At 37.1% G+C, this 14,083-nt stretch overlaps 1 protein-coding gene and 1 long non-coding RNA gene across 4 annotated transcripts; one reads left to right on the top strand and one right to left on the bottom strand.

Moving 5' to 3' along the window:
- Positions 1–1,165: 1,165 nt before the first annotated feature.
- Positions 1,166–2,610, top strand: LOC103961838. Its single transcript, XR_007255763.1, has 3 exons — positions 1,166–1,319; positions 1,406–1,475; positions 1,638–2,610. It is a non-coding gene; the product is annotated as an uncharacterized LOC103961838 (long non-coding RNA).
- A 447-nt stretch (positions 2,611–3,057) lies between these two features.
- Positions 3,058–8,589, bottom strand: LOC103961841. 3 transcript variants are annotated; one of them, XM_048577433.1, is made up of 5 exons: positions 7,750–8,587; positions 6,932–7,649; positions 6,139–6,444; positions 5,608–5,699; positions 3,058–4,507 (listed from the first exon to the last, which is right to left on the bottom strand). In XM_048577433.1, the coding sequence occupies exons 1-5, from the start codon at positions 7,947–7,949 to the stop codon at positions 3,634–3,636; spliced, it is 2,190 nt and encodes a 729-aa protein (XP_048433390.1). In that variant the 5' UTR covers positions 7,950–8,587; the 3' UTR covers positions 3,058–3,633. The 3 variants fall into 3 exon arrangements, with proteins under 3 accessions (XP_048433390.1, XP_018506575.2, XP_048433391.1); XM_018651059.2 differs by having other exon boundaries at positions 6,932–8,586; XM_048577434.1 differs by lacking the exon at positions 6,139–6,444 and having other exon boundaries at positions 6,932–8,589.
- Positions 8,590–14,083: the final 5,494 nt, after the last annotated feature.

Here is a 14,083-nt window from a genome sequence, read left to right as displayed (position 1 = left end):
AACCTTACTAAACCTCAAAACTAAGTGAAACACCCTCAATCACGCCAGAGCTAATTTCAGTCCTCACCGGAGCTCGGGTATCCCTTGTTCCCCATCAATTGCTCTCTCAACTACAGATATAGATAGGCTCGTGGAGTCAAGAGGAAGATGATGGTGACTAAGTTAGAGACGATCTGTGAGGTTTTGGAAGGATTTGAGATTTATGAGTTTAAGTGTACGGAGAGAGAGAGTTTGAGAAAGAGGGAGAAGTAGATGTTTGCACATGTATGTGTGTGTGAGCCACGGGATAGGCCAAAATAAAAGAACCAAGGCCCTAATCGGGCCATGAGGTTTAGGGCAAAAGAAAATCAATCTAAAACAAACCCAAAATCTAATTGAGTCCAAATTTGTGGGAGATATGACGGTTGGTCATTTCCTTTAGCCCAATTACACAATCGTATTACAACATTTCAAGGGCAACATTGTCATTTCCAAGCTATCGAGGAGAAAATATATAATAATTCAGGACGGGTCGTCACAATTTTCCAAGAAGAAGAAAACAAGAACAAAGCGGGGAAGAGCGAAGAAGATCTAGTCTTAGCAATCCGCCCGATTTTGGGGGGCTTCGCTAAGTTAGTCCTTGCAAGTCCCACCTAGTCTCACTTAAGTTAGTCCTTGTAACAAACAAACATGGGATTGTCCTAATATTTTGTGAGACCCTGAATTTTTAAAGTACTTAGAAAGTGCTGTTATGAATTTTGAAGTATCTTCGAATTTTACAATTTACAATTCATTTTGAATGGGTGATAATTTTACATGAGATCAAGGGTTATTTTGAAGTGATAGGTTGAAAGTAGGCGGGATCACGAGTTTGTAGCATTTTTTGAATTATTTTTCGGAGCTCGAATGAATTTTTTATGAGATTTAAAGCCGAATGAATGTTGGAACGCCACGTGGACGCCAAGGTATGGATGACTTGCCACGTGGACAACAGCTGAAACGACAAGCAAGGAAAGGGTAGATGGTGGTGTCAATACACCATGACAACACATGGTTATAAGAACCGAAAGATAAGAACAAGGCAAAAGGAAAAGAGATTAGATTTCCATATTGCTTGACACATGCCAAGCACCTATTGGACCCCTGAAATTGAAGAGGTGAGGCGGCAAGCTTGGAAGATTATAAATATTCTTCCTCGTTTAGTGCTTCAAGCTGAAATGAAAATAACAAAAGGAAAAATTTTCCTTCAATCTTTCGAATTTCATAATTTTCAATCCAGGGATCCGACTAAGGAACGGTTTTCTCCTACATGCTCAGTGAAGCGAAACTAATGTTCGAAGGTAAATTTTGAGAATTATTACTTAATTCGAATAATTCGTTCAGATTGGGATTTGTGACTAATTAGACTCAAATCTTCGATTTTAAGCTTGTTCTTGCACGATTTAAGGGCTTTGAAGCCTATTTGATGACTGGAGAATGATTTCTGACACATTAAGGTAAAGATTTACGCATAATCAAATTGATGGGATTTTATACAAGTTTCATTTGAATGAGATATAGAGGAATAAGATGTTTGATTCGAAATACTTCGAATTTAGATTTTAATGGATGTTTGTATGGAACAAATGAGTTGCAGTAATGGATGTTTGTTGAACTAGGGACTCCAATTACTCGTTGTGCTTGTGTTTAATCGAGGTATTGGTGAGGAATATTGATTGCTTGGCTTGGAGACCAGGTAGGGGAATCCTCACTTACCCTAGTTATGGAATTTTGTGAATGTATGTTTATGTAAATATACAAATGCCTGTGAAAGCTGCATATATTTTGTTGTGATAGAACCATGAGGAAAAATGGTTTTGTTTTATATCATGATATGCATGTTGTTTTATGCTACAAATTAAAGTGATGACTTGAGAGTGAAGGGGGCATAGCGACCGCCTTGGGTTTCAATCCCTTAAACCTCCAGAAGTGCTACTACTAAGGGATTAGTACCGCTACCTTTCTAGGAGAGGTACTAGGATATCTAAGGGTAGAGCATTAAAGGACACTCTCGCTACACCTTGCCATAAGTATGTTCATTCGGAGTTGGTCCAGGTAAGGGGGTACTTGGTCATTGGACCAGTCATCTGGCATGTGGTGATTTATTGGGATCCTTGTTTTCTTTTTAGAAGGAAATTGTGTGAGCATACAATGTATTTTCAAAACTAAACAAAGCTATTGTTGTGCATCAATCATTTTTCTATAGTATATGTAGTGTCGTATACTATTTTCAAACCTTGTTGGGGTGGATTCCCTGAGGGGGAGCGATGAACGTTTTTGATGCTCACCCCTACTTTATTACAGGACCAGTGCACCTACAAATAGACGATTTGGACTAAAGTCGGGACAAGCGTTGTTTGTTACTTGTCAACTTCTTAATCGCTCATTGACTATCCATAGGTTTTTGGTTCGTACATATGCTTGATTCCCTTACCGTCTTCAATGAATCTTTTGTAGACAAACTTAGCACTTTGTACTTTCCAAATCCTACTAAAGAGTTGGTTTAGTATGATGATTACCTTTAACTCTTTGGTTTTGTTGTAAACTTTGTTTTTGATGTAAAAAGTTTATCCAAATTCCATTGCCCTTTCATTCTTCATTTTACCAAAATGATTTCCGCTTTAGTACTGCTTAAAAATAAATTATTTTATCCCCCTCAAATAACCTTACGTTCTATTAGGAATGTAGTGTTGTAGTGGATTTTAACACTATAATATTGCGTTACTAATAAAGCGTGGCGCTGTTATGTGCCCGTTTTTGGGGCATGACATATTTAGTCCAATGAATGTTAGAGAGTGCAAACAAATGCACTGTAAAGGTATTAAATCTATAATCAAATACCCTTAAAATCCAGGAAGGGATCAACTAATTCCTTCCCCCATTCATAAGTTTATCAGTTCCTCTACTTCTCTCAAGGAACCTTTTGATACAAGCTAATCTACATCAAAGAGAAGAAGAGGGTTTGAACACGAAGCGTGGTGGTCAATTGAAGAGAAAGGCTACCACTAGTGCAATCCACGATTTGCGCTAAAAAAGATATAAAAAGTAGAAAGAGGCCAATCGATTGATTTTGGAAGGCTAAACAGAATCCCCAATGTGTAGAAACAATTTCAATGCTTCATAAAATCTGGAAACAAGCATTGATGCTGTAAGAAACAAAAAATTTCCCCCTTTCCAATCTTTTTCAATCTCGTAAAGTTTCAAGGACAACTGCATCAAACGATGGAAGAACAAAAAAATGACATCGCACTTCAAATCAAATTCCCTTCTGAAAGTAACGGAAAGGATCCCTTCCTCCTAATCCACCAAATCAGAAGATCTGTGTCATTGAAATTTGATCCAACGTTTGAAGTTATTATAACTTTTGAAGTAGACCCTTATTTGTAGCCGTTGGATCAAATTTCAATGGCACGGATCCCTTGATTTGACGGATTAGAAGGAAGGGATCCGGAGAGGATCCCTTTCCGAAAGTAACAACCCTTTCATCTATACCTCAAACCCCATCTGAAGTTATGTACACAGATTAACACAATAAGCTCCTAGGTGGCTTTTGGTGCTGCATTTATGCAACGCCAGACACCAGAACCCGCACAGCCAAACTACACTTTAAACGACTCACTTTCTAACTTTTGTATCTAGTGTTTGGATTCGAGGTGATGACTGTGATCCACCGCCAAGTGCAGCGGCAGCAGATTCAACATGTGTGAGAAGATACTCATAGATCTTCTTCCTCAGCCTGTCAATGGTCTCCGCTGAAATATCGGTTGTTTCAACCCCTTCTTGAATAGAACCAATGTTATCCAACCAATCATTCACACTCTTGAGCTGAGTTAGCATTCCTGCTATTTGCCCATTATCTGAAAGAGCTGAAATGTCAACGTCGGCATCTAGGAACCTCTCCACAAATCCCAAAAACCAAGCTTGTGACTGCAGTCGCAACATTTTAGCCAAGTCAACAACCTCGTCCAGGCCATTTCCTTTATTCCATTCAGGCAGAGGTGGTGCCTGCGGCTTTTGATTGATGGTTGATCCCTCCCCTAGTCGGCGAGGGGTCCCTGGTGTCCCAAGCTTGGAACCCACCGTCTGGCGAAGTTTGCCTTGGGATTTTGTTGAAGCATTCTTTGTAGAATTTTCTAGAACTAACACGGGTTGATTTGCAGAGACAATATTTTGGTTTTGAGAGGAAGCTGAAGCTTGAACAGAGGTTAAACTGGACTCTTTATTAAATACAGCAAAAGATGACAGATTGGTGGCTAATGCAGCTTGTACCCAAGATGCTGCCTGTTTATGTCTGTCTGAAGCTACCTTCAGTACTTCTTCTGATGGGGGGGTTTCTTCACGGTCTGGGGAAGAACCAGCTGGCATGATTTTGGATAGAGAATCAGCAACTACGCGAGCATTATTCAAACTAGTATGGAGGGCAAGAAACTGCTCTACTGCAGGCCGAGGGTTGTCTTCCTTGGCAGAGGTACTTAGCTCTGAATATATGCTGCAGGACAGAGGAAGAAAGGACAAAAAAATTGTCAGACAATGAACTAGAGTACTTAGACAAGAACCATGGAAAAATTCACATCATATAAAATTCTGGAAACATTATGCCTCCACAAAAAATCCTAATAGAAAAAAATCACGGATACGCAGATTAATCTTGGTCACAATTAGAAGTATAAATGAAAGATGAGAGAGCTATGGAAGAAGTCACATAATTGAGTACAAAATGTCAAGAAAATAATGCAGGATTGCATTTTCCCCTAGTTTGATGTTCCCAAATTCCCTATTAAAAAGCTTTCGATACCTAAGCATCTGTGCCATTCATTCCAAAGTACAAATCAAACTTTCACCCACATTCTAGTGTCCTATTTCAAGCACAGGCTATTCTTGATTGTACAACAAATTCTCTCTAAACCATAAAGCACGGACGGCCGAATACCAGGTTATTGAAAACTTATTAGATTGGGTAAAACACTCTACCCTTATGTGCTGACCACCTAGTTTCACAAAAGCATTTTTTATAAAGCTGCATTTTTCTTGATCATGTCAAGGTGTTGAAATAGTCACTTCTGGGTATCTTTTAATTATTCGAAATTCTAATCCATCATTCCCGGACCTAGTTTGAGTATATTACTGACATCACAATTCATGTATTTTCTCAGTGTTATCAAACAAACTACAATTTTGAAGTGATAAGTATACTACGATTCATGTATTACTGATGTCACAATTCATGTATTTTCTCAGTATTTTCACAATTCATGTATTTTCTCATGAGAGTATACTATGAAAGTAATAAGTATATATACCATCAACAAAAACGCAATTGAAGTGATCTAGCTGACTCATGGATTCCCTAAGGATTATATCTTTGCATTATACTGTCAATAACTACTAAAAAAATAAACATAACACTACGCTACTCAGAAAGTTCTATTGACTGTTCCATATCTTCTAGGTTTGAATGTCCAACCATTTTTATTGTCCAATAACTATATCATATACAACTTTACTTCCTTAATTCGACTCGTTTGTTGTACTCAGATATATTATGGAAAAGAATGGACAAACACAATACGATGTGGTTATAACTTATACCTCAAACATCGTAGTAAGTTCTCTGCAGCAGAAGCCTCCTGCATCGCCTCTATTGCTGCCATTTGTGCAGCATCCCTGTGCCTCATAACTTCCTGTGATAACAGATTCAAAAGTATATAATAAGAAAAACGAAGTGCTGAGCTGTAGAACATAATATATCTTCAGATACCAGAAAAGATGTCACTAAAATTCATTCCTAAGGTAAAAGTTAATATCCTTCTCAGACTTAAAAAGGAAATTCCCATTCACTAACTTGGCTCCTATTTAAGAAAATAGGGTCAGAAAGACAATGCGCGCAAAGCAGAACAAAAACTAAGAAATTAACACAAACTCATAACCCTATATGCATGAACAATTTGGGACCACAGCTATCTGGTCACTTCATTCTTTTATAATATTCTCTAGTTCACTTCAGCAGTCTCTACGTAATGAAATTTCAGAAGGAAAACACTGTAGTTCATTGAATAGGCAGGCAAATAACGATTTATGTGGAGACAATTACCAAGATCTAAGATGTTACAGAAGATATACCTTTCCAAGCTTTGCAACTGACGATGGGAGCGAAGCCCATGGAACTCCATCAGTCAATTTTCTATTATTTAAGGAAACCTTGATGAAGTTTCCAGGAAATCCATTACTGGTTACATCTGAAGATTTCTTTCCAACAGATACTCTAAGTTTACTTGACCTGTCTAGATCACTCAAAGTTCCATTTGCTGTAACTTTCTTTGTTGATGTTTGAACTTTACTCTCCTCCTTCAATGACTTTGCAGATATCTGGGTCCTATTGTCCTCTTTATATGGCAACCTTTCAGTTGAGATACTTTTTCTAGGAGCCTGGTAAAACCGTTTTTTTTTCTTTCTAATATTAGATATAAGAGGACAAATAATACCTAACATTGAATTACTTCCCACATCTTTTGGAACTACAACAAGATCAAATGAAAACCAGTGAGAAAAGACAAGAGTTTTCAAATACAATTCATAAATGCTGGCACATTTAATTTTGAGTTGCTTATCTCCAAATCAAAATTTTCTCTTTGAAGATCCACCTCATGGGAAAATTTGGGGTGTTTCGTATCAATTTGAAAATGATTTATAGTTTTAAAAAAATGATGAATGCAACTAAAGTACTTATTATTCATTAGTTTGAAAAAAATTGGATCCAAGAAGGATACCAAACGGGACCTCCAAAGAAATCATTATCAAATACAGAAAACAAATAAAAATAAATCAACCAAACTTACATGTACACAAACAAACATCCAGTAAAACCTAAATTGACACAAATTCCAATTCAAGATTCAAGAATTATTGAACTTACAGACATCCGAACGTCTAGCTTTGAATCATGTGCAGTAGCCCTCACTTTTGAACTCTCTTTAGTCTTCACCTCCATATTTCCTTCCCAGCTCTTCCTCAGGGCCTTGGCCCCCAGCTCAAACCCCTGAACAAAATTCTTTATCGGGTTTCCCACCACTGATCTCCTTCCGGGACTCGCCCCACGAACAGAACTTGCCTTTTCCACCACTCCCACCTTTGGTGTTCCCTTAACTTTTGCATGATGCTTGACCCCATTTGCAAATTTCTCAATAGAAGTCGGCAAAGAATAACAACTTGATGGAGATGACGGGATAGACCGTGAATTCAATGACTTCATTCTCGGCAAAGGTTCCCTCTTCATATCTATAGTTAATGCAGGTTTTGATGGCTGAGACTTTGTTCTGTCAAAATACCCTATTTTCTTATCCAATTTATCCGCCTTAGCACTACTATTCGACCTCACTAGTCCATGTTTATCCCTTTCTCCGGCATGACTATTTCCTAATACCTTAGACTCAGACTGTACTTTCTCTAAAGTTTTCGAACCCGAAGACGAATTATTGTTCAGAAAACCAAGAGAATGAGTTGCAACGATGTCTTCAGGGCTCCCTACGCAAGAGTGCCTCCCTGGCACAGGCCTAACCCCATGGAGAATGGGGACCGGGGTGGCAGCCTGAAGCCGGTCGACATGAATAAACTGACCCAGTTGAATCTTATCACTGAGAATTAAATCATCATGTTCATCAGGGAGAGATACATAGGTGGCATGAGAGGAATCTGATACCTTAAGATAGAAACCTTGGTTTGGGAAAAGCTCACCGCCTGCAAGCGCCGGAACAATGCTCACCACTTGCAACAGAGACGACCTGTGCTCGCCGGCGACTTTGACATCCGTGTTCATATGCTGTAGCAGCTTGAGGAGCACACCAGGGACAAGATTCGCCATTTTGGACGCCCCCAATTGGCATCAGAGGTAAAAATTCCAAACCCAGATGAAAAAGCTTCAAGCTTTCACGCATAAACACACGAACACTGCACAAGAAATGGTTTTTCTCCAGAACCCAGATGGAAAATTCAACGATTTTCAACACCCAGAAGAGAAAATCACCAAAAGGAAAGGAAAAAATAAGGGTTTTTCTCAATCCCCAGATGGAGAAAAAGGGTTTTTCCTAATTTTGTCTTAGTTCAAGAATTTGATCTGTGGATTTTGACGGGTACGAAAACGTGAGGAAACTTCAAGTAAATGAAATTTGATACCAAAGAAAGGGTTAATCACAGAAAACGCAATGCATTGCAGAACACAAGATTATTGAGGTAACGGTAGGTGAGAGCTTTTGGCAGTAATAACGGTGAACATCTTTTTCAGGAAAAGGAAAAAGAGGAGAAAATTAGAGGGCACCCCACACACCAAGTTTTATATTCAAATTAGATCAAATCATCAACAAAAAGAATTTAATAAGGAGGTTTAAACAAATGACATTAATGACGGAGAACATCACCAAACCCACCCAGGAGAGCAAACAACATATTTTGTTAGGTAAATAAAATATGTGTAATGCAACCGAAATAAAACCCAAACGGAGGGAAAAGAACCGGTTTTGGGAACATTGCTTGGATTTTATTATCTTTGTTATTTGAATACTACGATCTAGTAATATTATTTTTTATTTTTAAGTAAGATGTTTTAAGTTTGATTTTCGACAAAAATATATTTGAATCATATTATTGCTAAGAAGAGATAATATCATTTGTTAAAAAAAGAAGTATTGAACTACTTTAGGAAGAAAATTCCAGATCACAATAAAGATTTAGAAAGCAACTTTTTAACAAGATCAAGAAGATGGGCTAAAAATAAAACTAGACCAAGCAGGAACGATGAGGAAAGTACAGGTGGGAATGGGAATGGGAATAGGAATGGAAATGGTGTTGGAAATTTCTTTGCAGGAGACAAAAGAAAAAAATTGGTAAATAATTGATGCCAGGCTTCATACATGATTGAGTTGCAAAGAGCTGTCAGCGTCTGACACAAAAACAACACACATAAAACCTTGGAAATATCCTAAAACAAGACCCACTTCCACTTGGGAAAATTGTTTTTGTACAAAACATGTGACATACTGCATGTCATAATATAAGTAAAGTGATACAATTGATATATCTAATTGATAAGAGAATGTCTTATATGAAACTGGCAGACTGACGTCATGATATCTTGTTTTAATAAAATAATGATATGTGTAAGTTTTCAATATATAATATTGTATTATTGAATAAAAAGTAAGAACGACATATGACAATGAATTTGGTGCCTCTTCAATTATATTATAATACATGATGTACCGTGAACATCTCTCCCTCCACTTGGGCTGCCTCTGCCAATCGAATTTCGATTGCTTGAGTTTCCAGAACGAATGATTCCAGGGATGAAGGGGTGTTTGTTCAGAAGCCAAGGAAGCCAAAAGGGGGCTTAGGAATTGTTGCAGCAACTGGGTGGGTCTGCCTGGGTCAAGAATCTTGGCAGAAAACGAAATGTCTATTTTTTATTCTTACTTTATGAATTTTTAAATGATTTATTTTTCTATTTCGAATTTTCCAATATAATTTTTTGACATTTTGTGTGCAGATGGGTGCATGTGGAGTGTTAGAATCAAGGTAAAAGGGGTGTCGGCTACCTGAAAAAGGTGACATCCCGAAGATAATTGTACCAGCTTCAAGTTTGCTAACCTTTATTTTATTTTCTTAATTTCTCCATGAAACATTTTTTTATTTTTTTATTTGGGTAATTATTTAGTTAGTGGGTCAGTAGTCAGTAGGTTCGCTGCCTCTGACGCATAAATTCCAGCTCTTTCCTATGGATAAAATTTGGAGTATTTACTTTTTTATTTTGTTCATATGAGATATTATTTATTTTTCTCAAGCTTTAAAAAATAAGGAATGTGTAAAAAAAAATTAATTGAATCAAATAAAAAAGTGAGTACATAGAATATTTATTAGTGAGTACTTAAGTATTATCATTACTTTATTTCACTAATTATTTTTTAATATGACAATGTTTATTTATATGTTAAGAAAGTAATAGAATAAATTGGTTGTAAACTCATCATTATCGAGATTCAAACCTAAAATCTCGCTTACGAATAAAGAATAATATCATTAGATCATAGCATTAAGTAGCACCTTATCCAACTAATTGTTGATGGAAACATACTACATAATTTTTGTGGTTTATTTTAGAACTCCTCATACTGTTTTATAATCACGGAATAGATTCTAGAAATATAAATATTGATTTTTATATTTCTTGATGAAAGTAATTTTAATATTGAAAAAAAATCATAAATTCATGAATTGCATTTGAATGCATTGTATGGTCATGATACAATTTGAAATTACCATTTGCCTGATGATAGTCTACCTGTCGAACTAAATTTTATCACGCAAAGTAACTTTACGTGACAAAAAAATAATTGATTAGGAAAAAATGGTCAATGTTTTTTTTTTTTCAAAGACTTTAGGCAACAAAAAATTTCAACGAGCAAAGTTTTGTGCCAAGGGAAAAAGTTGGTGCATATTATGCCACCTTTTGAACGACAGAAAACAAGTTCATCTGCAAATGTAATAATGCCTAACGAAATATTGGTCGGGCTAAGTGTATGGTTGTCGGGCAAAAACCCACGATGACTTGTCCTAACCGTACCAACACCTTTTTGTTCTACAACTTTGGTGACTTTGCCTGATGAACCATTTCGTCAAGCAAACCCCAATTCATTAAAATAGGTCGTGCGGCCTTCTCCTTCTCGTTTCTTCTTTCCTAGTTCTCATCTATGCTCCATATATCTACTCTCTCTCTCTCTCTCTCTCTCTCTCTCTCTCCCATCTCACACCCACCTGTCACCCACCTCATCACCCATATCTCACTCTCTCACTCTCCCAATTAATTTAAGATTTTTTTAGTTGTTAATGTTTTTTGTTTAACTGTGTAATTAATTAACTTTGTTTGTTGTAGGCTGGTGATTGAATTAGAATACATATATATATATATATATATTGTTGTAAACATTCCTAGTTTAAGCATGATTGTGTAAATCCTAAATTAGATTTGATTCTAGTTATCCTTTCCTATTGTAACTTATATTCCTTGGGGAAGAAGGAATATCTTCTCTCCTTCTATTATTATATGATAGGAGCATATTTATGAGACTTAGTTAGCTTGTTTTCTTGCATTTACATAGTTAGTTTCCATTTATTATAGTGTTTTAAGCCATTTTTGTGTGTTTGTAGGTCCTAATGGCAAAAGAGGCAAGAAAGTGCATTTTGGAGCTATTTGGAGTAGTTTTGGGCTTGGAATGGATAGCTTGCATATGGAGCACGGCGGATGGACGAATTTGAAGTCAAAAGAGGCTAGGAACATGCTACAAATTTGGAGAAACAAGTTTAAGACAAAGAAGATAAGGAAAGAGCAAGAAGCATGGAACATTATCCAAACAACCTTATCTTATCTTATCCTAACCTAATCTTGTTCCACCTTAATTCTAGTTGCAAAGAGGACTCATTTTCACATTAAATCACCTAAATATCTGGTCCTAGAAGCCTTACTTTCGTGCCCTAAATTTGTGCCACATATCTTATCCCTTGTCCTTCTAGAAACCTATCACAATACCCTATTCTAGAAGCCCTAAGGATTTGTCGCACCCTCTCCTTATTCTCCTTGGTTTCTGTCCTGTAACTAATCCTTTTTCCAATACAAATCTACCATGAAACCCTAGCCCTATATATACACATATATACCGCACCACATGGGGGAGGGTTTTAGACAGAAATCAGAAAATTCAAAGGTGTGCCACATCAAGGAGAAGGAAGGAAGGGAGAAGCCTTTGTGTCGTGCCTATGCCCAAGCTTTTGGGAGTGTTGGAGCGTCTCTGGGGTGTCTTCTATCCTTGTTTTAGTTTTACAATTACGTTGATTTCGTTGTTAATTATGCAATTATGTGGAACTAATTTCTTTACAGTTGGAGGTGAATTTAAAGCCATGATTATATGTTTTATATGAATTGATTACGTCCAGTTATTATTTCTTGAGACTTGAATGTAATTTGCATGCATGAATTTGATGCTAGAGTATAAGGGAGTTTCACCTAATCGTTATGAACTTATATTCACAAGTAATGGAAGTCACTAGTCATGATTGTGTTAAGTAAATCCTTGGTATGAGTATCATGCTTTTCATAGTTATGAATGCCTCGTCAATGCTTATGGTTTTCAAAGAACTTAATGACCTTTGATAAGGATAATTTGGTTGTGATGCACATCTCATCCAATTCAATGAGTTAAGGAAAAACTGAAAGTTAATTTGTGTTTTTCACGGTTAATTTGGGGCATTGTCATTCATAGTCTAAAGGAATAATAACTGGAAATTGGTTTGTATGCATATGTCATGTGTGGAGAAGGACCCTCTAACTAGCCTTTCACCCTTTTTAATGCACCAAATTCGTTTTTATAAATTGTTTTATGCAAAGTTTCTGTTTTAAGTTTTAAATTTGTCAAAAACAATCCCCTTCCATTGAGTCTTATTAGTTGAGTCAAAAATCTGTTTTCTTTTAGTCTTTTGAGTCAAGTTAAGTCTTATTTTCGTCAAAATCACTTGTTAGGTTTAGAATTGAGTCTTTTGATTGTTTGTTGCTGTTTTGAGTGCTTTGAGTCAGTTTTGAGTCTATAAAGTCTAATTAAGTGTTTTTAAGTCTTATTTGTGTTGATTAGCATCCCTAGTTAATCCCCGGTCTAGAACGATCCCTACTTGCATATATACTATAATTGTCAACAATAGGGTTTAATTTGTGTGTCAAGTTAATTTTCACATCACTATAAATAAAGGCACAATGTAGGAGGAATAACAACACACACACACACATTCCCCTACAATTCTACATACACATCTCTCTCTCTTTTCCTTTCCACTGGCCCTTTTTCTCATTGTCAGATAAAATAGACCACAACACATTATTAGCACGCTCCTACCACTACGCTTAGGAATCTGACATTGAAGATTTTTTCTGCATCAAACCAGTTCATCCATATCATCACGCAATCAGGTTCTTTCAAAACAACAGTTTTATCTTGATATTTTTGTAGCCCTAATAGCATGAATTTTCACCATGATGCATGACCCAACTTTAAGTTTTACGTATTTTAGATTCTACATAGATTGTGTATGCCTCATAATCATAATTGTTGAAATTATGTGAATTTGATATTTGCTATGAATTGAATAAAATATATTTGTATATGCATCACATTGAATTAAATTAACAAATTATTGTTTTGAATATGCACATAATTGAATTATATATCAAAAATTGAAAAGAAAAAAAAATTTGGGAACCTAGGGTTCTTTCGAACCTGTGACCACTATCCTACAGATGGGTTTCCCCAAGCCAAGCCGAGATCCTGCATCTCTCTTTCTCCCCAAAAAACCCATGGAGCCAGAAGCTCCCAGTCTCAAAACCAACAAAACCCGACACCTTTCATGGTGTCCTCGACCACGGCATGGCCTGCAGCCATTGCCTTGAACCTTTGGTTCATGTCGCTGACGACCAGAAGTCGCCCACGTCAAAAATTGGACTGAGATTAGCCCGAATCTCGTCAAAAATTTTTGGAAATTCCGATTCAATTTTTCTAGGGTTTGATTGAAGCGATTGAGATTTGAATATCTCCATGTTGTAATCATAGTCGAAAACACCCTAGAAGGGTACCCCCGAGTCTTCCTGTCCAAGATTTGGCCACTTGCAGTGGCGGCGTCGATCACCTTCTCCAGCGAAATCACCTAGCCTCGCTAGGATTTCTTGGATCAAGCCTGACCCCAAAATTTTTTTCTGGGCCTGGCCTCAACTCTTGCTGAAAAGAAAAATAAAGTGTTTTTTTCTTTTGGGTTCGCCACTGCAAGCCTAGTTCGACACCCCCTCATTTTTTGGCCCAGCACTGCATCACAACAGCCAAAATGGGCTCTGGTGTTCTCCTGTGCCCCGTGCTATAGCGAAACCCAGCCCGTGTGGCTGCTATGCCTTCCCTGCATCGTGATACGCACGATTGAGGCCTCCTTTGGGCCTCTGCCACCTGGGCCTGAGTCTGCAGCCCAACCCTATACATACGGGACTTAT

The sequence above is a fragment of a genome, unplaced genomic scaffold, assembly GCF_019419815.1.
Source record: "Pyrus x bretschneideri cultivar Hongxiangsu unplaced genomic scaffold, Pyrus_bretschneideri_v1 Contig113, whole genome shotgun sequence".
Classification (NCBI taxonomy): Eukaryota; Viridiplantae; Streptophyta; class Magnoliopsida; order Rosales; family Rosaceae; genus Pyrus; species Pyrus x bretschneideri.
The sequence above is the reverse complement of the archived record's forward strand: the minus strand, read 5'-3'. Positions and strand labels throughout refer to the sequence as shown.

What these genes read in the sequence shown, in the direction of transcription:
- LOC103961841 (XM_018651059.2), bottom strand. Translation starts at nt 7,876, where the DNA reads ATGGCGAATCTTGTCCCTGGTGTGCTCCTCAAGCTGCTACAGCATATG. An exon ending in AGCTAGACGTTCGGATGTCT is followed by an intron (nt 6,445 to 6,931) that starts GTAAGTTCAATA and finishes CGGTTTTACCAG; the next exon opens with GCTCCTAGAAAAAGTATCTC. An exon ending in AACTTACTACGATGTTTGAG is followed by an intron (nt 4,508 to 5,607) that starts GTATAAGTTATA and finishes TCTGTCCTGCAG; the next exon opens with CATATATTCAGAGCTAAGTA.